Below are 26,207 nucleotides of genomic sequence, written 5' to 3' on the forward strand. Positions count from 1 at the left end.
GTACGAGAATAACCTTTGTATAAATAACTAGATCAGTGATCTAGCTTCAGATCTTTAGTCCGTTTTGTATAGCTTTAACCTTGATAAAAACATTTGTTTATTCAAAACATTTGGACCTTTAGTCCATTTGTTTGTTTTTCCATTTTCATACTCTGTTTCTTCTTCAAGAAGAAACATTAACTTTTATATTATTTCTATATGAATATTATATTTCTTAATCATAAAGAAATATTATTTTAACTATAACCTTCACTCAAGAAAAATTATATAATTTCTTAATTGTAATCAAGGTCGGGCTATACCCTCGACTATGGTCTGAGCCATTTTATAATAATAAAATAATAACTTAGGAAGAACCCCTACCTCGCACGGTTATTCGGAGTTAGATATTCCTAAGCTTATACGGCAGCACTTCTACTCTATATGCACGTTTATCGAGGCGTTCTTGATCAACCTTCCTTGGCACGCAAATCGAGGCAACGTTTGGTCGTCGGGTCGTGCACGTATCTCGAGACAGAATGTCGGGTTATTTGGGTGGCACGCACTTCTAGGAAACGCCGAGTATTTTGCACGGAATACGAGGTAATATTTTTCGAGTCGGTGGGACGCAAAACGATGTTCGGCACGCAAACCGAGGTATAGAGAGAGTAATTTTCTAGAGAGAGAGTGAGAAGTGTGTGGGGGAAATTAGCCCATGGCCCTCCCTTTTATAGCCATTTTGGATCCCATCGCGGTACGCGATGGGTCCTTTCTTCAACACCGTCGCGTATCGCGACGGGTACTTTTCCGAGATCCTGCCACGTGTCCTGCCTTGTCGCCACGTGTCACCTGGGTGTGACACGTGTGTGATGCGTCATCACGGCCCATCGCGGTATGCCCATTTACACGTGAGGCCCAGTAAAGGATGATAGTCACATGAGCGACTGGTCCAACAAGCAAACTTCAAGCCCACACTCCTTAAGCTGCAAAAGTCCAAACTCTTTAGAAAGCCCATCCAAAGTAAAGCCGGTCCAGCACTCATAAAAATAAGAGACATTTATAAGACCCAATATAAAATAAAGAACAAAATATTGAATTGATAGATCAAAGAAATTACCAGAAATGATTCCTTTGATATCTTTTAACATAATTGCACTCTAGCTTCGGCTAGTAATTTTCGTTTGAGTTGTATAGATCTATTGTTATTAAAATAAATGTAAATATATGTTTTTATGTACTTAACCACACGGCCACAGATCGACATCTCGAAGGGTGCCTTAAGCCTAGGAGTTATTTATGGAAAGTCTAGGTTTCAAAAGTCAAACCTCAGAACAAAAACATTGGATGCTTGTCATTTTACACAGAAATCTTTGTGTTTCAATCAACCAGTTCAAATTCATCAATGATCAACTTAGGCTGAGGGGTGTGGGGGCCTTTAATGTGGGCTTTAGTGGGGCTCCAACCAATAATATTATGACGTGTGGCAGAGAGGGAAACTGGATAAGGGGGTTGTTGGAGCCCCCGTTGGAGCCCTGGCCCCTGGTGTGGAGGGGCTCCAGCAAAATTTTTTTTTTATTGTTTTATAAATGTATTCAAACAACGGCATTTTTTTTGTGTTAGTTTTGAGAGGATTTTAGGAGGAAAGGTGTATAATTGTGAAATGAAGTATATTTTATAAAGGTATATATTTATAGTTTAAGAAAATATTTTTTTTTAATTTAATATGAGCTCAACGGCTCTTTTCCGTAAACCTATATAGAAAATATATTTTTTTTTGTTTTTTCCGGCTCCCAACGGTCCAAAATACCTCAAAAGGTGTGCTCCTCTCTCTCTTCTCCCGCTAACCAGCTCACGCCTACATTGTTTTTCGCGTTAGCGCCCCGTTAGCGCCCCCGTTAGCGCCCGGTGGTGTGGTGTTAGCGCCTGGGGGCGCGAGCGGAGGGGCTCTAGCGCCCCCGTTGAAGCCCCACACCCCTCAGCCTTAGTTACTTAACATTATAAGTCCTCAATTAAATTATTTTATATATTTTTATTTGCATATTAAGTATACTTTTATTTTCAAGTTAATATTATATATATTCATTTACAAATACATTAAAATACACATAACATAAAAAAAAACATAAAACCCTAGTTATAACTATTAACCTCAAAACTACTTTAGTTTAAAAACGTGATAACATCATATACATATTTAGCGAGTGTAAAAAATCCAATGTTTTAATAGCGTGATAACAATCATAACATCATATAAATAGTTATTTGAAAAAACTATATATAATAACCGAACAACTAAGAGTGTAAATATTGTCTTGGAAGACCGAATAATGCAATGTATTTGTTGGAGACACAAATGAAAATTAAAATATGAGAAGTTAATGAACTTGTAAGAAACAAGAAATGAGGAAAACATGGGTGGAGAGTTTCTAGGGTTGCCTCTCTGACTTTGAGTTGGTGATCAAAACATTTTGCTTGGGATCTTGAGCCTATGGATTTGTGATCGGTTGGATACCTTTTCACTCCTTATAAAAGTCAATATAATAGTTATATATTTATCAAAACAAAGATTAATTATGTATTAATAAAAGAATTATTAATAAAACAATCTTGTTATACTTCATCACCCCTAATCATGAGTCTTATAAATTTTACTCTTAGAATTATCATTGTATTTAAGTGTGGGGTGCTTGATATGCCAATATGTTTGAAGTGTAGTTTGAAGTGTATTGATGATGTATGAGATGTGACATTTTATATGTCAATATGTTTAAAGTGTATTGATGATATTTAAAGTGTATTAATGATATTTGAGATGTGACATTTTTTATATCGATGATTCCCGAATGCATCACGCATCTATATTATTTTTCCGAAAAACATAGAATATTGAACAAAAAATAGAAAAGTTTTGGTTTGTTGGGTGACATATCTTCCTAACTCCGATATGTTTTCCCTAACTTCTTTGACCAAAAATAACCTTAATTTCAGGGCCATTCAATTTTACTCTCAAATCCCTATAAATTTGGCTTTCCATCTTTTGCGCCCTTCATTTTGCTTAGTTGGGAATTGGGATTAACAATTCACATTTTTGTGCTATGTGACCATCCTTTTTTAATGCCTACAATTTATGGCCATTGTTAACTCCCAAAATTAATGTTCCCAAAACCTTATTTAATCTAAAATAAATGCTATAACATTCAAACTTATTGTGCTCTTTTAATTTTATAGAAAGGAAAATATTCCATACTCGATTCAGTGATTGTCTAAACTAAATACAAAAAAACTTGAATAACATGGAGCAATTGTTACAATTTAGATTTGTGACCCCAAAAGCCCTGTTGAACTCGCTAGAAAACCATCAACAACCGGCCATGGTCATCTGGCAACATTCTATGCTGAGTGGCGTACACTCGTCGAGCTTTGAAGTCATACTCCCATAATCTGTGTTTGCCAGTCAAAGTTGGATTTGTGTTTTAAAATGTCATAAAATTTGATAATACGCTAAGTAGGCGGGGAGTGGTGCGTCGAGTGACCTTTTTTCCCCCTTGTGTTGCTTTTCTTATGCGCACATGACCATACGTTCCATCACTTGTATCATAACTCCAGTAGCTTGGTGTAACCTTCCATTGCTATCATGTATTTACTGCTAAAATCATGCATTAAGCTTCAATTTGCTTAGACCTACCTCAATAAATTCAAAGCGATAAAGTTTAAAGATTTATAATACGATATCTTTTTTGCATACGTGTTAAACTTTTTACAAATAAATACGATTTAAAGTTTTTCCAAAAAAATAAATGTGCATATTTGTCATGCTTTTTGTCAAATGGTCTCATGGTCTTCACATCAAACATTCAAACCTCATTAGAACACAGTTATTCCGTTAGTACTTGGTAGGACTCCATATGTGTTATCAAGTCACATGTTTTCAGTTTCAAAACATGTAACCGAAATGGTTTGCGCATCAAATTTGCATTCATTTACATGCATTATGAATGTTCATAGACAAATGTAATTTGCACCTTGTTAGGGACACATGACAATATAAAATCTTTATTATTTAAAACCTTGATACATAACATTAGTAGTGGAAGGTTAACGTACAAATGAAATTAACGTGCTAAACATGAGAATTAAGTAGAGTAATTAGATATACAAGTAGAGTATTTATCATAGAGTAATTACAAAATTTGATAATTATGACCAATTTGAGTCACCACTTGAACACCATTTTTTCAACAATCAGTGAACATATAATTCCAATAACACTAGAGATTGATTAAAATGCAAAGTTGTTTGTTTAAATAACAGGGAATACTACAGAAAACAAAAACTAAACCGTCTCAAAATCGGTTCGATGGGGACTTTACCACAACTACCATAAACTAAGACATATATCGTAATAACTTGAACTAGCGACGACTGTACACGTTACAAGAACCTGTTAATCGGTCACTAAATCTAATTCCTACACTTCACTGCCCGAATCCATCACAATTGTTAGCCTTTGTGCCCGTCTTCGAGAACTCACTGCAACACATAACAAAAACTCATTAGTCATAAGAGGTACAATTTTAATGCATATGGTACAACACGATCGCGCAACATGCCTGAAGGGTTCGTCTCCCGTGTGTTTTACCGAACCCGAAGTGGTCCGGTAAATCAAGTTGTTGAGCATTACAGATTTCTCCACACAGAACATATCAGTCAACTTATTTTGCAATTCTTCATATGAATTAAACGAAGCAAGAACGAGTGTCCGACCCACGTCTTCAGACTCCATGAATATTTTGCAATGTCCAGTCTCATGCCCAAACCATGGACTCGCTTCATCGGATGAGCTCTCGACTGGACCATTTTGCATCACCACCGAACCATCGGACTGGTTGGCTACGGTGTCACCAGAACTGCTGTCCGAAAGCTGCTGTTCCGTGAAAATCGGCTGACCAAACAACACAAATGTTGGTTTCTTCTCGGCTTTCAAGCTCGTCTTCGAGTTACTAATGTCCCCAATCGTTAGCAAACAGGAAGTGTTTTCGGGTTCTTGTGCTGTTCCCGTGAATCTTGGAGGAAATATTGGTGACCCGAATGGAAAAGATTGTATCTTGTTGAAGTATTGTTGCTGCTGCTGTTGATGATGATGTAGATCATATCCATATTGTGGATTATGCCTGGCTCCCTGAATGCTTGCGGGAATGTGGTTCGTGATCATCGAAAGGAGGGGGAAATCGGGTGGTTGTTGGATCCTAAGCTTCTTTCGTGGAGGCGAAAACGGTGAAAGATGAATTGATGGCACACTCGACACCAACTCGACTAACCACGGGTTCACCCGTTTCACGTTTTGTAGCAAATCGGGTTCGTCCCACGCTACCTGAAATCAGAAACCAAAAATCGTATCAAATTCATATATTTCGATAAATAACAAACATATAAAGGGGGCTAAAAACAGTTTCTCTATCCTAATGATTTAATTATCTATATGACTCAGACGCTACCAATAACTTTGCTATAGTCGATATGAAAATTGTACCTGGAGTAGCCTCCACGGCGAATTAGGCCAACGAAACCGATCTTCGACATCAACCGAAGAAACCGTGCCCATAAACCAGCTAATCCGCGACGAATCCTCCGTCTCAAACGCCATCTTAAACCGCATATCTGGGCACCACTGAATCCGCATAGCCGCCTTGACCGTATCCGCCTTCACACAAAACTCGGGCGTGCTCGCACGCGGATAATAAACCACCTCAAATGGGCAGCCTGAAGCCGCCCGTTTCACCGCATCAACCACAGACTCCACACTCACTTTCCCGGACTCCCCAAACCCGGAAGGCGGGGCATTCCACCCGGAAGCATTCGAATCAAGAAACCCCCTTCCGAAACCCCTTTTCGCCCTCCGAATCCCGACACAAAGATCCCCAGTATTGGCGCGTAAAAACACAATCGAGTCACCAGCTACCAGCTTCTTCTGGTTAACAAAATTACTCCAACCGGTGGTTAAAAGATGCCTGCGAGGTGTACCTCGGTAAATATGTCTAAACTTCCATAGCTTCCCGTGAACATCTTTAGCTAATATGTTTTGTACCGGTGGCTCAGCAGTGTAATCCAACCTCGGGAATATTGTCTCCGCACAGTATCTCGGAACCGAAAACCCACCGCCGTTATTAGCATCTGATTGCGTTAACGTTTTCGCAAAAGACGTCGGTTTATGTTGGCTTTCATTTCTACAATCAAACCCTAGCAACCCATCATCGGGTTCGTAATCATTTTGTAACGGGTCGAGATATATTTTGGCGTAGACCTCGTCCGTGTCGGTGTCCGCCATGTATTTCACAGCGGACGCTTTACATAAAACTAACGGAGAAAGTCTAGGGAAGTCTCTAAACTCAACGTTGCATACGGCAGCATGCTCCAAATGCCCTTGTGGAAAATAATAAACTTTGGAGTTTATTTCCGGCATCTGCACCATGCCACCCGCACAAGCGTGCCACAACTGAGCATCCAACGTTGTACCCGACCAGGGTTTGTTATTATCATTAACATGATCCATTACATTAAACATCTTAAAACAAACCAAATGAAAGTAAATAATAACAGAAGTGAATTTGGTGAGGAAGAGTGGAAGATATGTAGTGGACTTTTTGGAAAGAATAAAAGGAGAAAAGTGACAACACAGAAGAGGAAAGACAGAACAGAAGCAGAAAGAAGGCTTGTTGCCGACCAGACACAGACACAGACACAGACGGTGGCATATAACAGACAAATGTGAGTTCTAGAGAGAGAAAATCAATTTGTTTGTTATTCTAGATTCCACCAAATTAGCAGTGCCCCAAGTATTTCGGTACCCTACTTAATAATTTAAATACAACAAATGTCATGAATACCCCCTTAACTATCTAGTTGTTATCATAGGCCCACTTTTTATGCATTATTTACATCTATATTTACGTATATCTTGTAGGGATGAGAATCTTAGATTGGTACCGAAGTTCAGGAAAACTGGGTACTGAATACCGTATTGAATCTATCGGTATCAAATGCACACCTTTAAATTTTCATTTTTTGTTTATATATTGACTTGGTCTTTTGTCCTTAATTTTTGTTAATTGCATTCGTTGTTTTTTTATCTTAGGTTGTCATATATTTCGCCGTTTGTTATTAATTAAATAAGAAAAGTATAAAGTTAAAAAATAAAACAAAATAAATGTATAATGAATACCTATTATCTATAAAGAAAACAATATACTTTATTAAAGTGTATAACATGGTAAATGAATTTATCTTTATATAAACTAAAAGTGATAAAAAAGAGAAGAATAAAGAGAACATAAATGATATGAATTACAAAAGGAGGGGGGGTGTGAAGAGAAAAGACTACAAAAATTACACATTTTGTTTTTTTTAATTGTAAGTGCAAAAATATATATGCAGTTCAAAAAAAAGTGCAACATATATATTTTGGTAGAAAGTTTATAAAATTTTAACATTAGTTAGACACAGTGTTGTGGTGTATGTTTAATTAACCAAAAGTGTTGTCACGGTTTCACACCCAAATTAAAACATCCGACATGGAGTGGGTTTCACGCCCATGACAATTCTAACTTAGTAAAATTGATGAAAATCACGACAAGCCATAGGGGTCATGACCAGTGTAATTAATAATTGTGTGTTGGTATATGCCTAGGCCCTTGAAGTAAAAGGTATAATTGATGATACAGAAGTGGTGTGAATGAGGTTTAAGAACCAGCTAAAGATGTGAAAGTTGAGTAAGGGTGTTGGTGATTCAATACGCAACATTGAGGGTGTGAGTTTGAAACATTAGGAGGTTTGAGTAACCACTTTCACTTGGATCAGATCTGAAAGTTGGAAGCTTCTCCCACCCATAATGTCCGGCTCGTGATAACCACTCGCTACCTTTGTCCATGGAAAAGTGGAAATGCATGATTTGTCCGTTTTCACACACAAATATCAATTTTATTATTAGAGCCAGCATGTTCAAAAATATACTAGTAATGTTCATAAATAAAATAAATGAGAACAAATATGTTCACTAACATTTTGTTAGATATGGCTTAAAAGATTACGATGAAAATAGATTAACAAATATATATACCATGGCATATATGCTCAACATAATTTGCTTAGGGTATGAAAGATATAAATTGTTAAATGGAGGTTACAACTGAAACTAAAGCAGCATCATAAAGCCAATATTAAATGCATAGAAAACTCATTCATCTAGCATCTCTGACATGCCCCACTTAAATTAGACGTGTGTGTTGATGTGAAGTTTACACTAAAGAGTGTCAAACTGTTTGAAAGATGTGGTTAGACGAACTGTAATCTAAACAACGTTGGGGACATAGAAAACACCGTAGTTCTAAGTTAACAATATATCTCGTGTTAAATGCATATCAATCTTGAAACAGAAGATTACCTTAAATAATAATTTTCATTGTTAAACTCAAAAAAATTACAATAAAATGACAGGTAAACGTGCAATAAGCTGCGCCGTAACCAGTTGCCATATAATACCAAAAAATCCTAGATGGATTGCTAAATATGTACGACCAATATTGTCACGCCACAAAGTAGGTGGACTAGTACAAGGTATATGTAACTTATAAAAGTATTAGGTGATCTGACAAAGCTCATCGACAACATTGTTAGAAAGAACATGATACTCTGTCTCGATACTAGAACGAGCAATCGTATGTTGTTATTGAAATTCTAATTGATAATCTTTGGTATAAGAAACACACAATAAGTTATGGTATTAGATCAACGATTATTAATAAAACCAACCTAGTCATAATCTAATAAGTATGAATTATCATAGACTCATAGAGCGGGATCTAGAAATAGTTAACCCATATAGTACCCCATAAGGCAACTAAGAACACCGTGTTTTACGACAAATGGGAATAGGTTTATGAAGAATCATATTCACCAAATACAAATCTCGGTATTTGTCAACACAAAATACACCAAAAACAAAAAATCTAGAAAATTGTTTTAACCACATATTGAATCTCTTATCTACACCCGATTATAATGAATTAAACCTAACTCTAGTAGCTAACTGAAGATCTAAAACCCATGTCTTAGCCAACTTTGAGGATCATATTTAGATTACACAAACAATCAATAATCGAACATAGCATAAAACACACACACGTGAAAAGGACAATCATTATCACAAAGTCTAAAGTGAGGTTCACATCCAGCAATTCCTCAACCGATTATGATGGTGTATTATTATACATTTATATGACAAAATCATAAAAGCGCGGTGGAGTCTATGTGTGTTATTTTATAATGCTTAAATAATTAATCAGGAAAACAGGGAATTAAAAAGTAAATAAAAAAACGAGGATGACGGAAGAAATTGACTTTGAGCCCCGACTCTTGCGCCTAGTGGTTGACTAACCAAAACTGTTTAAAATAATATTCTTTTGTTTATCTTAAAACAGATCAAAAAGTTATTAACTTCATTAAGGAAATGATATCAAAATATAATCCAAACTTGGGGGATGCAGATTAACCTTACAAAGTTAGCTCAATTAAACCCTTTTCAATACCAAATAAATTATTTTTCATATTATGAGCATTTTAATGATACTTATAATCTATAAATGGTTTATCATGAGACTCAAACAATGAATTTCATAGAAAATGATATCATTTCACAAATCTTAATATTATTCGCTAAACCAAAGGCCCTTTGGTATTTCGTGGTTTTAATTGTTGCTTTTATCCTTATGGTAGCATAAATTATGGAACACCACGTTATGTTTAAGATCTTTGATCTATTGATCAACCAAAAAAAGCTCAAAGCTCTCTTATCTCACTGAAGATATATAGTTATATACTAGTCAAATTCACCGGTTTCCATTGAATACCTGATCGTTTCTCATCTTTCAAATACATCATATGGTTGTTAACCACACCGCGTGGAACACCTTTACTTTCACCTTGGGTAGTCGACAAAATTTAAATATTTCCAAGACGTCACGAGTAGAAAACACAAAATAACATCGGTACCTTGCACCAACTAGCAATGGCAGTTTGAGCAAACCCGCACAACACCAATAATGCTCCGTGTCTCCTCCACTTCCCCGCACACCGGGCACCACACCGAATGTACTAACGCATTCCACTTGGCCAACTCACTAAAGCCGGAATTCTTTCCATTCCGCCCTTCAAGCTGAAATCCTCACTCTTTTTTGACACATAATTGTTTCACTCAAATAAGTAATCTAATGCTGCCCGTGGTTCCCCCCGCCATCCTGACTTTTAAGCTCTTCACCGTGAAACCATTCCCAAAAAGTGTGGCATGATTTTCAAGACTAACATCGAAAAAGCATACGATTCGTTAAATTGGAACTTTCTTGATTCGGTACTTAGAAAAATAAAGTTTTTAACTAGTATATATCAACCATCCAAAAAGATTAATTGTTGATCGTATTTCATGGCTCTAATAAGGGCTGTGTTTAGTAAACTTTTAATATATTATTATAAACATTTAATTTACAAGAGCCTACTTGGATTTTGAATATCTTATAAATGATGAAATAAATAATTGTCAACAAACAAATATCTATTGGTTAATTTCCTCATTATTATGACAAATATATATCGGTTAATTTCTAGAATTCTAGTGACGCACTAACATTTAATCATGAAGTGGTAGTGTTTTTTCAGTTTAAGGATGGATATGTAAAGAGATATATTAGGTACACACCAAATGTGAAACGCATATTTTATCACACATGATTGTCGCATTCATATTATCTTAATAAACATTTCATTGGCTAGAACACTTGTAGCAATCATATGTTCTCGTCAAGGATTTTCAAAAAAAATATGTTCTCGTCAAGGACGCATATTTAAACGTAAAAAAAGCTACATATAGGTGGGAGCTGTGGAAAAACAAGCAAGCGACCAAACAAGTCTCTTTACCAATGGAAACAAGTTTTTTGGACGGTTGATGTCGTTTGACAACCTTTTGCTGAATCATTAAAAGCTCTGACCAATTAAGAGTTAGCATATGAATTATTCAACATGTTTCTGAAACTTACTCATCAAGAAGCTTAATGAACTATTATGATGTGTCTTTTTAATTAACCAAACATTTTCTACCTTTGACCGATTCAAACGTAGCATAACTCTTCAATACAATGTTTTAAAAACCGGTTTGAACCGGTCGATTCAACCGGTTGAACCGGATTTTGGAGACAAGCCCGGTATATTATACCCAGTTTAGTTGAACGGTTTTGGAAGACATCGAACCGACCGGTTTTCATAAAAAACCGGTTTAAGGCCTACCAGATTTTTTTTAATTTATCTATTTATTTTTTTGTGAGGCCCATATTGTTTACATTTACAATTATGTTAAAGTTACATTAACATAGCGTGAGCATCCATCATCCATTCACCCTTTCACAATTAAGTTAAATAATAACCTACCAGGCTGCTCACGTACCCTTTCACTCATCCATCACCGTTTGAACTGCTACAGTGCTACCAAGGGGGTTCTTATTTTCTAAAGCATATTGTGTTATTGATTGATATAGTATCCAAATTCCAAAGTAAAAATAACTTCTTGTTTAATAATTTTGCATGTATGATGTTTTTTAATGGTTTAAAATTGGTTATTATCTTGCATCTATTGAGATTTTCGGTTGATTATATATGGTTTTATTATCTTAATATGGTAGTTATATGGAATCATATATTTTTATTTTTATTTTTATTTTTTAGTTAAAGTTGCATTTATATAAAATTATAGGGTAAACTAGACAACCCGGTTGAACCTTCCAGTACCATCCGGTTCAACCGGTTGTACCATTTTTTAGTACAACCCGGTACACTTAAAATAACGATTTTTAAAACATTGCTTCAATATTCAACTTTTAATGTAATCACGTTGTAACATATTAAAAAATACGCCAAAACCTAAAACAAGTAATTTTATACAAAACTAAAAGTATTTATAAATAATAAAGATGCTTAATATATGGTTTGCTTTTAATTTTCTTTTAAATTAAAATTAATAAAGATATGTGCTTTTTAACGATAATATTGATTATTTGGTATATAATTTGTTTCTAGGGTGCTTTCAAGTCACGTCAAAACATAAAAGAAGAATTTTGTCTAGTTTAAATATACATGACAATGAACTAGCACAATTATATAATAAACTAGACAAACTTAGATATCTTGATATAACAAAGTAATAATAAAAAAAAGGATATGTGGACATTAATTGAGATGTTACACCAACATACACACTTGAGAGAGGTAAGAAATCCCTTTCACAACCAAACACCAACTTCACATGATCAAGTTTGGTAAGATAATACTTTTAATTTTGTATTTCATTTCACCACAATATAGGTTTTTAAATTCTATAAGTTAATATATATGATGCTTAATCATTGAAATGTCTTGAATCATGATATACCATAATTCATGGGTTCCTTCCTTCCGATGAAATATCACTTACATGATTCGTCGGGATTTTGACATGATATAATCGTTCACGAAAATACACTAGTTCCCTCATTCAGACGGAACATCACTCACATGCTTCGGTTTGAATTATGATATAACATAACGGTTCATGGAAACATATCTCCCCTAATTAGGTTGTATAACCATTGAATGATAATAAATATTCTTCAAGCATGACACATGAGATGACAAGCAAGAAGGTATTACAGATCAGTAGATCACCCTCATTTTCAAGGCATTTGTTGACCAAAAGTACAAAGGACACCACTTTAGCAAAATTCCACCATGCTTGTGCCCATAAAGTCCATAATCACTCTAATGGACCACACACATTGTGTTTATAAGATGACAAAGGTCTCCAACAAGGTATGTTTGGTAAGTGGTATAACTCTTTAGCATTCTATATTCTTTAACACAAAGTTAACTTTAGCGTTACAATGGAAGCCAATACATCGGGAGTGGCTCTACTATACAAGCAACCATGTGTGCAAGAAATTGAAAACACCAATCTGGAACTGAAAAACCCGAATCGGTTTTCTAGACTTTTATTTATTATTATTATTTATTTTAAGAAATTTATAGGAATTTAATAAATCTAAAACTGAAGTATTATTGGCCAAAAGTATAATAACTAATAATAGGCTTAATTATTTACGCCTAAATTCATTATTTTCGGCCAACTTTTTTTAGCCAACTTTTTTTTTCAGCCTAGAGTTTTCAGTATCAAATGACAAAAACCAAAAACCCAATACAAAAGCGAAAACATGAACGATCTATTTCAAAAATCCAAAACAAAGGTTTCGGTTTTAGTTTGGTTTTAGCCCAAAATCAATCCGTGCGCGTGCCTAAAGCAACACTTAAACCCCTAAACTTTAAGGACCCCAAAGCGAACCCCCAAAAAATATAATCTATATTTTAAGCTGCAAATTTGATATGTTTAACGATATTAAAAACATAAATTGTTTCAAAATCTAATTTTAGGATATATCTACCGAGAAATATGAAACAAATTTGATAAAATTATTTATTTATGTCATTATTTATCAACATTGTGATATGATAAGAACATCCTAACATATTTATTTAAATATATGAAAGGCATTCACACATGTAATGTGCAACATGTCAAGTGGCTTTTAGTCAATGGTATGAATGGATCTTAATAAATCTTAGGTTGTTAATGCAAGCATTATTAAATGAATATTGTATTAACATAACAACAATGTATTTCACACTCATACTTGTTTTAGTATAAGAAAACGTATTTTGGTTCAAGCATTTTTTATATGAATTTATATGCAGTTTAGAAATTTAATCATAAATTGACATATGTCAAAAAGTTGAAATCCATGTATTATTCAATTGATAAACTAATCACATATTAGTTTGTAAAATTGTAAATAAGTTTGAATGTGGTGGTGAGGACGAGATGGTGATGGTGGTGGTGGTAGTAGGAGTGACTTGGGCAATGTTGTGGTAGCGATAATAATTGTAATTGTGTGTAGCCTTAAAGATGAGGGGAAAAGACATGGTCATTTTGAGATTTCAAATGCCCTATACGAGAAAAAATTGATATTTATACACAATTTGTTTCCTCATATATCAATGATAATTGTGATAACTATAAACATCACAAAGTTATTGTATCAATAAAAAAACAATCTTAAACATTAAACCGACAAAATCCAACCACCAAGGTCCCATATTTTGTTGTTAGCCATTTAGATCGTAGTCATTATCACGAATAGTCTATTATTGGGCTCAGACTCATTACTTAGGTTGTTATTTGGACAAATTTCGGTTTTTTTATGTTTATCAAGAGAAACTTTACTAGACACCAGCAACCGAAATCTTTTTTTCCCAGATTGTAATTAGCCAACAAAATACTTTGTTCTTTTTTTAGTGTAGATCTAATGTTTTTTATTTGGTTTGTAACTCTGTATGGTTTTAGTGTTGATAAAAAACTAATTAAAATGGGTTGATTTGTACTTAATATTTAAAGGAAAACATGCATGCAACATATCTTTAGTTTAAAGCATGTCATGAGGGATATTGATGGATGTCACGTGCTGGTTCGATCCGCCGCTAATGCAGGCGTCACCGATGGCCGTGCACGGCGGCATCGCCTTTGTGTTTGTTGTTTCATCCAAACCAAATGCCCATGGTCAACGTTACTTTTAATTAACATATTAATTACGTGCATCTCATTTTATATTTTATACATGTATAATGTCTTCTGGTCAATTAAAAAAAAGTCAAATATCATGCATTAGTTTCTCGTAGTTTATCTTTTACCATATTTCTCACGACAACTAAAAACAAAATTAAGAAACTAAAGAAAAGAAATCAGACATATATATAATAATACAAGAGATGAGATCAATACGGTATACTCTTTTATCATGAGGATACATAAAACAAAACTAAATACTTAAATGGTATAAGTTTAATTTTTATTGTTCCTCACTCGTGATTAGACAATATAAACAAATTTGTTTGATTGTCCAATAATACAATAAGTAATAACCATACAAGTTTGTACCTAAACAACACAAAACTTATAAGATATATGAACTAATTAGCTTGAAAAACTTTTATGTAAATATAATTTGTACGTAAGAACTAAGAAGTGCAATTTTTCTTAAAGAAAATGAAGTATCGATAAAAAGTAAGCAATTTACATTGATTTTTTTTAATTGTAATAAATTAGTATTTTGTAAAATTTATTTTAATTAGTTTTTGGTGAAAAAGAGAATTTTAGTTTTCGGATGGACCATTAACAATCCATATCGAATTTATGAAATTATATAAATTTTAGTTATTGAAATATAAGTCGATAATTCATCAATATATATCCGTATTTATCTTTTGAAATTAACTTTTAGCGAAAAAAGTCAACAAATTTATAAATGCATAAATAGTAGCGTGGTCACGTTCGATTTGGATTGTTAATAGTCCATCCGAACTTAAAAATATATGTGTACTTAAAATTGCTCAGAGTAAACATTATATATATATATATTTATTGTTGAATAATATTTTCTTACAAGCATTAAATTTAAGGTCATCGTTTTTCCTAACCTTTTTCTTAAGAATGGTATTATTGGCTTCACAAGTAATTTCCAAAGATATAAGAAGATGGTGTTTTTAGTAACTTTAATTTTATTTGCGGTCTTGAAAACTAACACATAAATTTATAACAATAAAAGCATATAATGTCACACGTAAGGTAATCATCAATTGATGTTAACATTAACACATAATATTATTGTTTAGTAAATTAATTCATTTGGTGAAAAAGAAATTTTTAAATGTGAACAAAATTGGTAGGGCGAGATAGAGAGGAAATGAGAGTGGTGCACCTAACCCGACCAAGGGCTGGACCATGGTTCATTGAACTGTAATTATTGATTGTGCTAGATGTCAAGAAGTGTGGACCATGGGTCTAATGAATATGAGCCCATGCTGGCCAACCTAGCCACAACCATACATGATACATCCATATTCCATACATAAAAAATAAAAAATAAAAACAAAACATTTGCTTCGGATCACATCAATTCACTCAGATTTTTCCACTTGTCAAATCTAACTTTACGTGCATTTGCTTAACAAGCGAGCTAGATTTAGTTTGGGTCTAACCATTGGCTCGAAGTTAAATGAGCCAAATCAGCTTGACTTGTTCATCTATGTAATTAATATTTAAATTTGAACTCGGGTTGTATAAAGCTCGACCAACCAACTCATTTCTTTATAACAAAGATACCACTTTTTGTATACATGCTTAATTAGTGACATATTTAATACAAGCCAAAGGAATTTAGATTGATGTAAAACTTGCGATTATATAAAGATAAGATTGGATTGTCATTTTTGGTTGTAACTTATAAACATTAATGTTCAGGTTTAATTTAAACAAGCGAGCTCGGCTCATTTACAAACTAAGTCGGCCCCGGTTCATTTACAAAGTAAGTCGGCCTGGCCCGGCTTATTAAGTGTTTAATTTTAAAGAAAACCAAATATTTAAGTGTTTAAATCTGTAAAACAACAAAAGGAGAATCAATTAACTTTGGGCTTTTGGGTCTTAAGTTATAGGTGTGTGCTATTTTAATAATGGGCCTTAAAGACAAGATTAGGCCGGGTTACATTTGGGCTGCATTGATCTTAGAAATTCCACGTAATATTTCATGCAAATTACTTGATGATAAAACATAATTCAAATATAAACATTAAAAAAAAAAGAGTAAAGTGCCATTTTAGTCCTTGTGGTTTGACATATAATGCGAATTTAGTCCAAAAAGTTTATTTTTTGTATATGGACTCTCCACGTTTCCCAGTTCTTGCTAATTACATCCAAATCACTAACCCCGTTAAATTTTATCGTTAAGTCAGGGCTAGACATGTCTTTTCACTATTTCTTTATTATAATACTTATTTCAGTGAACTGCGGTTTTCGTCCTTGTGGTTTGTCCAAATCTGCGGTTTTAGTCCAATAGTTTTAAGTTTGCAATTCTTCCTCATGGTTTCATTTCACTTGCAATTAAACTCGAATTCCCTAATCTCGTTAAGTTTGTTTGTTAAACCCATCAGTGTGCCCTTCACGTGAGGGGCAATTTTGTTCCTACTTTTTTCCCTTTTTCCCAAAATACACCCGGTCCCTGACGTGAGGGGGTTGCAAATTAGGGCTAAGGTTTATTTGGAGAGAAAAAAGACAAAATTGATCGTCACATGAGGGGCACGCAAAAGGGTTAACGACAAGACTTAACAAGGTTAATAAATTCGGGTTTAATTGCAAGTGAAATGAAACCATAAGAAAGAAAATTGCAAATTTGAAACTATCGGACTAAAACTGCAGATTTTGACAAACCAGAGGGACGAAAACCGCAGTTTGCTTAAATAAGTATTATAATAAAGAAAGAGTGAAAAGACATGTCTACCCATGACTTAACGATAAAATTTAACAGGGTTAGTGATTTGGATGTAAATGACAAGAACTGGGAAACGTGGAGGGTCCATATGCAAAAAATAAACTTTTTGGACTAAATTCGCATTATTTGCCAAACCACAAGAACTAAAATGGCACTTTACTCAATAAAAAATTCAGCTAAGTATATCTCAAATAGAGCTGAAGTAGGGTTTCCTGAAAACATTGTATCTATGGCAAACACACAACATATATGCGATGCTGTTCTTCACAACATACTTGCTCGGCTTCCAGGAAAGCCTTTACTACGGTTCCGAAGCGCATCAAAGCATTGGAATAGTCTAATTTCAGATCCCTATTTTATGAAGTCTAGATCACGTCGAATGATCCTTATTACTTTGCATGCCCTCGGCCTCTAGTTGTTATAGATGACAACGTACCGGCCGAAGACAATGCTCATTCCATTTTCAGAATTCCTTCACCGGTACAAGAGCACTTGCTAAAAGTTTCCATAGTTGGAACATTCAACGGCATTGTGCTTTTGGCTCTTACTGATAACTACTTACGTTGCCAGCTGGTCCTACACAATCCCTTAACTTGTGCATCAAAGATGCTCGTGGTAACGCGCCCAACTCATGATCGTCGTACCTATGTGTTTGGTTTTGGTTATGGCGAGACCACGCATGACTTAAAGATTGTTAAACTAGAACCTATTAGCTCTACCAAACAGTTTAAAAGGTTTCGATGTGATACTTTTGATCTCAAAACTAATTCATGGAGCTCGCCTCCACAATACTTCGAATGGGATTCTTACTTATCGGGTGATTCGGGTGTGTTTCTAAATGGCTTTTTGTATTGGGCGACTTGTGAATACCTCAACGGAATCTTGGCCCTCAATGTTAAGGAGATGGTATTTTCAAAGATAAGGCTACCAGATGGACTCGAAAACATATTGCGTCTTTCGGGATCTATAGGCGGATGCCTTTGCGTGATTAACAGTATTAAATATACTAGATTTGATGTGTGGTTGATGAAAGAACAAGGCAATGAGAACTTGTGGATGAAAGCACATTTACTTACATTCTATTTGGATGTGGGAGGTAGATGGTCTGTGGTGGTAAACCCTATTTGTATTTTGGGTAACGGAAAATTTCTTATGAAAGATAGCTCGCACGAATTTGTTATCTATGACACATCAAAACATTCATATAAGATACTCAAGAGTTGGAATACTCGTCGTGACTTTATGTTTATGGCGGATATACCGTCCATGGAGTATGTGGAAAGCTTGGTCTCACCTTCTGATTTGTGTTTTATCTAAGGTCGTTACATTTTTTTAGAGCATCTTAAGTTTGTTTTTCAATTTCATGAGATTTGGATATGCAAACGTATATTTTTTTGTTCAAGGCTTTTAGTCTTATTTTTATGAATGATTATAGGATTTAGTTAGTTGTACCAATCCTATACCTTCCGGTAGTCATTTAACTTGTGTATTCTATTGGGCTTAAACTTGTAAGCACACAAGACTTTTCTGTGATGGATCAAACTCACAACGTGCTTGAGCTCAAAGGTTAGCAAGACAACTTAGCTTGACTCGTTCGTTTTTAACGAGCTAATATTTGAGCTTTAGCTCGGCTTGTAGAAAGCTCGAGCTAACTCGTGACTCTACCGACCAACTCATTTATTTTTTTAACTTTTTAACAAAGATACTACCTTTTATATACATGCTTCATTGATTAACATATTTAACACGAACCAAAGCCCAAAGTAGTTTAGATTGATGTAAATATAAGACTGGACGGTAATTTGGGTTATAACTTACAAACATTGAAATTCGAGTTTGAACTAAACGAGCGAGCTCGGCTCATTTACAAACCGAGTTAGCTCAACGTGTTACAAATGAGCCATTTTCAAGGATGCCTGTTTCCAACGAGAATTAAAACAATGGCTAATCAATTCGATTTTTTTAAATGATCTATACGTCAAGGAGTAAACATTCTGCTAAAGGTGCAAAAAAAAATCCGGTTCAGGCCCGACATGACCCGCGGGTACGAAGCGGGTTTTGGGCTTCTCCCTGAAACTGTACCCGGAACCGGAATCAACTGGACCCGCCAGAAACGATTCTATCAATACCCCGTCAAAACCCAGACCGGCCCGAAACCGATAAAAACCGGTCAAATACCCGACAATACCCGGAACCGGTTCCAGCCTGACCTAATTCTTGACTTTTGTTGACCATACTCTGGTAACTGAGAATATTCGGTTTGTGCACATCTACATTGTGCTAGATATAGGCAACAATCTCTGTTGACTGTTACATTGACTTGGTAAATTTTGAACTAATGTTTTCTAATTTGATCTTTTACCATATTAAGGTTTTAAATATGAAGTCGAGTTCACGTCGAATGATCCTTATTAATTTCTCATCCCCTTGGCCTCTCGTTGCTATAGATGTCAACTCGCCCGAAGACAAGGCTCCTTCCTTTGTCATAATTCGTTCCCAGGTAGAACAACAATACATGCATAAAGTTACCATACTTGGAACATTCAACGGCATTGCGCTTTTGGCTCTTTATGATGACTACTTAAATTGTCAGCTAGTCCTATACAATCCCTTAACGCGTGCATCAAAGATACTTATGGTATTGCACCCGCCTTCTCTTTGTCCCTACGTGTTCGGCTTTGGTTATGGTTATGGTGAGACCACACATGACTTAAAGGTTGTTAAACTAGAACTTATTAACTCTACCAAACACCTTAAAAAGATTCAATGCAATGCCTTTGATCTCAAAACGAATTCGTGGAGCTCGCCTACAAGATACATCAAATGGGAATATTCTTACTTATCTGCTGACGCGGGTGTGTTTCTAAATGGTTTTTTGTATTGGAAAACTTGTGACCACGTAATCTTGGCCCTCGATGTTAAGGAGATGGTATTTTCAAAAATAAAATTTCCAGATGGACTCAAAGACATATTGCCTCTTTCGGGATCTATAGGGGGGGTGCTTTTACGTGATTAACCGCGTGGACGCCAATGGATTTGATGTGTGGTTGATGAAAACACAAGGTAATGAGAACTCATGGATGAAAGCACATTCATTTACATTCTCTTTGGATTTGGGAAGTGGCTGGGGTAATTTGGGGGTATACTCTATTTGTATTTTGGGTAACGGAAAAATTCTTATGACATATTGCTCGCACATGCTTGTTATCTATGACACATCAAAACATTCATATAAGATACTCGAGAGTTTGAAAAGTTTTGATGATTTGAAATACCTAAGTAGCATGAATTATGATATTGCGAGTATACGGCCCATGGAGTATGTGGAAAGCTTGATCTCACCTTCTGATTTGTGTTTAATCTAAGGTCGTTATATTTTTTTAGAACATCTTAATTAGTTTGTTTTTCAGTTTCAAGAGATTTGGATATGCGAAGTATTTTTGTTTGATCAAGGCTTTTGGTCAAAATAAAAACTCTTTATGAATGATTAGAGGATTTAATTAATTGTACCAAACATATACCTTCCGGTCAGTTTATGAGAATCCATTTTTGGTGATTGAATTTGTGAATTCTGGTTATGAATTGATGGTGAAATATGTTGGCATTTTATAACTTATGTATTCTATAGGGGTTGAACATGTAAACACACAAAACTTTTGTGTGATGGATCAAACTCACAACGTACTAAAAATATAAGGTATACGTAGTTATTTATATCAGAGTTAATGGAAACAACATTTGGCTATATATTTATATACAATATATCTAACATACGTTGTGTTCATGAGTTTAATTAACGAAACAAAAAAGACGGGAAATAAAAAGATATAATTAAATATCATGTTTTCGAATTCGAATGAAATTAGAAGAAAAAGAAGTTTTTAGAATCATCTCTCTCCAAATGTCTCTAACTTAAAAAATATATATAAAAATTTCTTAAACTTGATAATCTATCCCAAATAAAACTCTGATAATTTGGTTCTATGTTTTGTAAAAACTGAAGTTATGGTTTGGCTTTGCTTGTAATAAAACTGAAAAAGTCGAGTTCCCAGATTTACATTTTTCATTTTATGTAACTTATATGACTTTTTATACATATGTAACTCAAATATTTAATTTCAAATATATAATAATCAATTAATTATTAATTAACAAAATTATATGCGCATTTCTTTTCCGGCCCAAAATTTTAAATTAAAATGAAAAAAAAATAGAAAATACCAAAACTAAGGGGGTGTTTGGCCTAGCTTTTATTTTTAAGCTTATGCTTATATTAAAAATTAGCTTATATCTTATTTTCTATTATTTGATAAGTTTCTTTTAAGTGTTTGGATTAACTTATATTCTACAAATTAATTATGTGTCTTAATAAGTTGTTAAATCTACCATTCTTTAATTTGTTAGAATAATAATGACTAATCCACCACCATTTGAAGACAAATGAGTAATTTACACCAATTTGTTAGAGTAATTTGTTTGATTTTGGCTTTGCTTGTAATAAAACTGAAAAAGTCGAGTTCCCATATTTACATTTTTCATTTTATGTAACTTATATGACTTTTTATACATATGTAACTCAAATATTTAATTTCAAATATATAATAATCAATTAATTATTAATTAACAAAATTATATGCGCATTTCTTTCCCGGCCCAAAATTTTAAAATAAAATGAAAAAAAATAGAAAATACCAAAACTTAAGGTGTTGTTTGGCCTAGCTTTTATTTTAAGCTTATGCTTATATTAAAAATTAGCTTACATCTTTTTTTTTCTATTATTTGATAAGTTCCTTTTAAGTTTTTGGATTAACTTATATTCTACAAATTAATTATGTGTCTTAATAATTTGTTAAATCCACCATTTTTTAATTTGTTAGAGTAATAATGACTAATCCACCACCATTTGAGGACAAATGAGTAATTTACACCATTAAACAAATAAGTTTTATCAAATAAGCTAAAAAACCATCTTTAAATAAGCTTTTTCAAATGAGCTTATATAAGCTAATAAGCATAAGCTTAAAAAGCTAAGCCAAACACTAAGTTAAGCTTATTTTATAAAAAAAAAAAAAAACTAAAAAAACTATAAGCTTTGTTAAAAAAAGCTAGGCCAAACACCCCCTAAACTGAAAACTGAAAACTGAAAAACCGAAACCAAACAAATTTCAAATATCCAAAAGCCGAAAATTTAGATTTTGTTTTGTTCTGTTTTAGCCCAAAACCGACCCAAACCAAACCAAACCAAACCAAACCAAACACACTTCAATCTCTTATCCCCTCACCTGTTGTGTTCGTCAATAGCTGCGTAGTCCTCTGTCCGACAATCACCGGCTAATTGCTCATTCGATTAGCAACTTATGGCTTTAATACCCACTCGTCTAGACTCATTTCATAGCTCAGTCTATAAGCTTCACTTCTTCAGGTACTGCTCTTATAACCCTTTCAAGAAACACAAAATCATTGCTAATTACCCAAATCCAAATTCAAACCCAAACCCACATAAAAAATCCAAACTTGTTATTAGAAATAGTAATAATAATGTTAATAGTGGTCACTGGTTAGAGAAATGGGATGATACCCAGAAACCAAATTGGCCCAAACAGCCCGAAAAGGCGGTTAGTTATAGATACACCGATGATGAATTCGATGATTCGGGTTATGTAAATAATAGTGGTAGTGGTAGTACAATGGATATGATAGTTGAGAAGTTAAAGAAATTCGGGTATTCGGATGATGCTAACGAAAAGAAAGACGATAAACTCGAAACGGGGTCGATTGAGGAGACGTTTCGTGTTGAGGAAGGGTTGTTACCGAATACACGAGGCGGGTTTTCGTCCGAATCGCCTCTTGGTGTCGAGGATGTGTTTAGGGGTAGTAATGGAAAGGTGAGGTTTCCGTGGGAGAAGCCGTCACCGGAGGACGAGAGTAGGAATTCGGTGAAGATTAAGAGTAAGACGTGTGTGGCGGAGTTGACTCTCCCGGAGGCTGAGTTGAGGAGGTTAAGGAATGCGGCGTATAGGTTGAAGAATAAAATAAGGGTTAAGGGTGCCGGTGTTACTCGGGAGATAGTTGCGTCGATTAAGGATAAGTGGAAATCGACCGAAGTTGTGAAGTTGAAATTTGAAGGAGCCGGTGCGCTTAATATGAAACGGATGCACGAGATTCTGGAGGTTGGTATCTTTAACTATTGTTAGTTGTTACTACACTTTAGTTTATAGTATAATGATTGTGTTGACACCGTCTGTACTTTCAGATGAGAACCGGAGGGTTGGTGATCTGGCGATCGGGAAGTACAGTTGCTCTGTATCGGGGCGTAGGATACCAAGATCCGTCTTTAAAACAAAGAAACCATGAACATAACAAACTCATATCAGAAAAATCATCTGTATCTGATGCTGATGTGGCAACTGGCTCGATGGACGGTTTACAAATGGATGAGTTAGACGAAGAAAACGGTGAAATAAAAGATGAACTGAACTATGAAAAAGAAGTGGATAAACTGTTAGACGGGTTGGGCCCGAGGTACACGGATTGGCCCGGGTGGGACCCGTTACCTGTGGATGCAGATTTACTCCCGGGAATAGTTCCTGGCTACCAACCACCGTTTAGAATACTTCCGTATGGGATAAAAGCTACACTTGTGGGAAGAGAAGCTACTAGTTTACGAAGGCTAGCAAGATTTTTACCTCCACATTTTGCTTTAGGTATGTCATTTTTTTCAACCCGTAAATAATATTATTGAATTATACCTAAGTTATTTGATTATTTGCATGAATAGGTAGAAGCAGACAGCATCAAGGTTTAGCAGCTGCAATAGTTAAATTGTGGGAAAGCAGTTCGATCGCAAAAATTGCGTTAAAACGTGGGGTCCAGCTAACTACGAGTGAGCGAATGGCTGAAGATATTAAGGTACTCATGAATAGTTGATTACCTTAATATTAAATAAGTGATTAAAGACTAATTAATATATTATTTTTAAGTGCAGAAATTGACAGGAGGCATACTTCTGTCTAGAAACAAAGATTTCCTGGTGTATTACAGAGGAAAAGATTTTTTGTCACCCGATGTTGCAGAAGCGTTATTAGAAAAAGAAAGGTTGGCAAAATCTTTACAAGATGAAGAAGAACAGGCTCGATTAAGAGCATCAACTTTTATTATACCAAGAGTTGAAACACGAGACCAAGCGGGATCTGCCGGTACACTCAGCGAGACTCTTGATGCAAATGCCAGGTGGGCGAAAACACTTGATGATGAATATAAGCAAAAAGTGCTTCAAGAAGCTGAAACACAAAAGCAAGCCAATCTTGTAAGAAAACTCGAGAGGAAGCTTCGTTTTGTAAGTTTCTTAGAACTTTGGTTGATTATTATTGTGATCTTATTTACTCTTGATTATTATAAATCGCAACATTATCTGGTTACAGGCTGATAAAAAGCTAATGAAAGCCGAACACGCCTTATCCAAAGTGGAAGCATTTTTAGAACCCACGGATCGTCAAGCTGATCCAGAAAGCATAACTGATGAGGAAAGATTTATGTTTAGAAAACTAGGTTTAAGGATGAAAGCTTTCTTACTCCTTGGTAATAATAATAGCATTCTTGTTTTTTATGTTACCTGTTTGGCACTAAACATAACCTGAATTGCCACCTTTTAAAAACAATTTTGTTTTCAGGTCGGCGTGGAGTGTTTGACGGGACGGTGGAGAATATGCATCTTCATTGGAAGTATCGGGAATTGGTTAAAATCATTGTAAAGGCGACAAATTTTGAGGAGGTTAAAAATATAGCATTGTCTCTTGAATCCGAGAGTGGAGGTGTGTTGGTTTCTGTTGATAAAATTTCAAAAGGATATGCAATTATTGTGTTTCGGGGTAATGATTATAAACGTCCTTCTGCGTTGAGACCGAAAAATTTGCTAACAAAGAGGAAGGCTTTGGCACGCTCTATTGAGCTTCAAAGACGCGAGGTATATCATATTTTTTTTCCAAATTTCAACACAAATTTAAATTACATATTTTCTATATTTTAACATGAATTTATATTGTCTTGATTGTTTGTTAAACAGGCTCTTCTGAATCATATATCAACTCTGCATTCCAGAATGAATAAACTGCGATCTGAAATTGTATGTCTTTCTATTTATTAGCATGTTTTTTTTGTTCATTGACTTCGACTAACTTGAATATCAACTAACATTTGTGATGAATGAACGATTTTAGGAACATGTTTCAACTATAAAAGATGAAGGTGATGAGGAGCTATTTAATAGCTTAGACGCAGCATATTCCACCGAAGACGAGGATAGTGAAGTAAATTTCAACCTAAGTTGATGATTTAACTTTTGATAATTGCTTTATTTTATCGAGAAATTTGTTGTTCATCTTCAGGAGGAAGGCGAAGGGGAAGAGTACCTTGATACGTATGACAGCGAAGATGATGAAGAAAGCGGCCACTTGGAAGATTCTGAAACAGAGTTTGTAGAACACTAGATGATATTATTGTAACTTGGCTTAAAATTATTACTGTATATGAAAGTGTTACAAAAATCTTTAGGTTGTTGGAACCTAGGATGTTTCAAATTCACTGGATTTGATTTGTACTCAACCAGACCAAATCATGTATTACGCCATCAATATATCAGAAACGAGTAAAAAATCAGTTACCGAACAAAACAACGACCCAAACCAGTAACTGACAGTTCAGTTTTTCTGTTTTCTAACAAAATATTATGGTTCAATTTTGGTTATCCAAAACAAGGTTATTGAATTTATGCAGAAAACTCTAGAT

General features: G+C 34.6%; 3 protein-coding genes across 3 annotated transcripts; 2 read left to right on the plus strand and 1 right to left on the minus strand.

Annotated features, from left to right (window-relative positions):
- Nucleotides 1–4,253: 4,253 nt before the first annotated feature.
- Nucleotides 4,254–6,861, minus strand: LOC143632820 (auxin response factor 16-like). The gene is made up of 2 exons (XM_077101240.1): nt 5,510–6,861; nt 4,254–5,350 (listed from the first exon to the last, which is right to left on the minus strand). The coding sequence occupies exons 1-2, from the start codon at nt 6,539–6,541 to the stop codon at nt 4,448–4,450; spliced, it is 1,935 nt and encodes a 644-aa protein (XP_076957355.1). The 5' UTR covers nt 6,542–6,861; the 3' UTR covers nt 4,254–4,447.
- An 11,168-nt stretch (nt 6,862–18,029) lies between these two features.
- Nucleotides 18,030–18,740, plus strand: LOC143632791 (F-box/kelch-repeat protein At3g06240-like). Its single transcript, XM_077101216.1, has one exon. The coding sequence runs from the start codon at nt 18,030–18,032 to the stop codon at nt 18,738–18,740; it is 711 nt and encodes a 236-aa protein (XP_076957331.1).
- A 3,950-nt stretch (nt 18,741–22,690) lies between these two features.
- On the plus strand, nt 22,691–25,926 carry LOC143632821 (CRM-domain containing factor CFM3A, chloroplastic/mitochondrial-like). Its single transcript, XM_077101241.1, has 9 exons — nt 22,691–23,593; nt 23,677–24,127; nt 24,202–24,332; nt 24,409–24,759; nt 24,845–25,001; nt 25,094–25,386; nt 25,486–25,545; nt 25,640–25,729; nt 25,808–25,926. Exons 1-9 carry the CDS (start codon nt 22,781–22,783, stop codon nt 25,907–25,909), a joined length of 2,448 nt encoding a protein of 815 aa, XP_076957356.1. The 5' UTR covers nt 22,691–22,780; the 3' UTR covers nt 25,910–25,926.
- Nucleotides 25,927–26,207: the final 281 nt, after the last annotated feature.

This window comes from Bidens hawaiensis, unplaced genomic scaffold (assembly GCF_021521415.1).
Source record: "Bidens hawaiensis isolate Kalapana, Puna unplaced genomic scaffold, B.hawaiensis_p1.1 tig00006534_1, whole genome shotgun sequence".
NCBI classification, from domain to species: Eukaryota; Viridiplantae; Streptophyta; class Magnoliopsida; order Asterales; family Asteraceae; genus Bidens; species Bidens hawaiensis.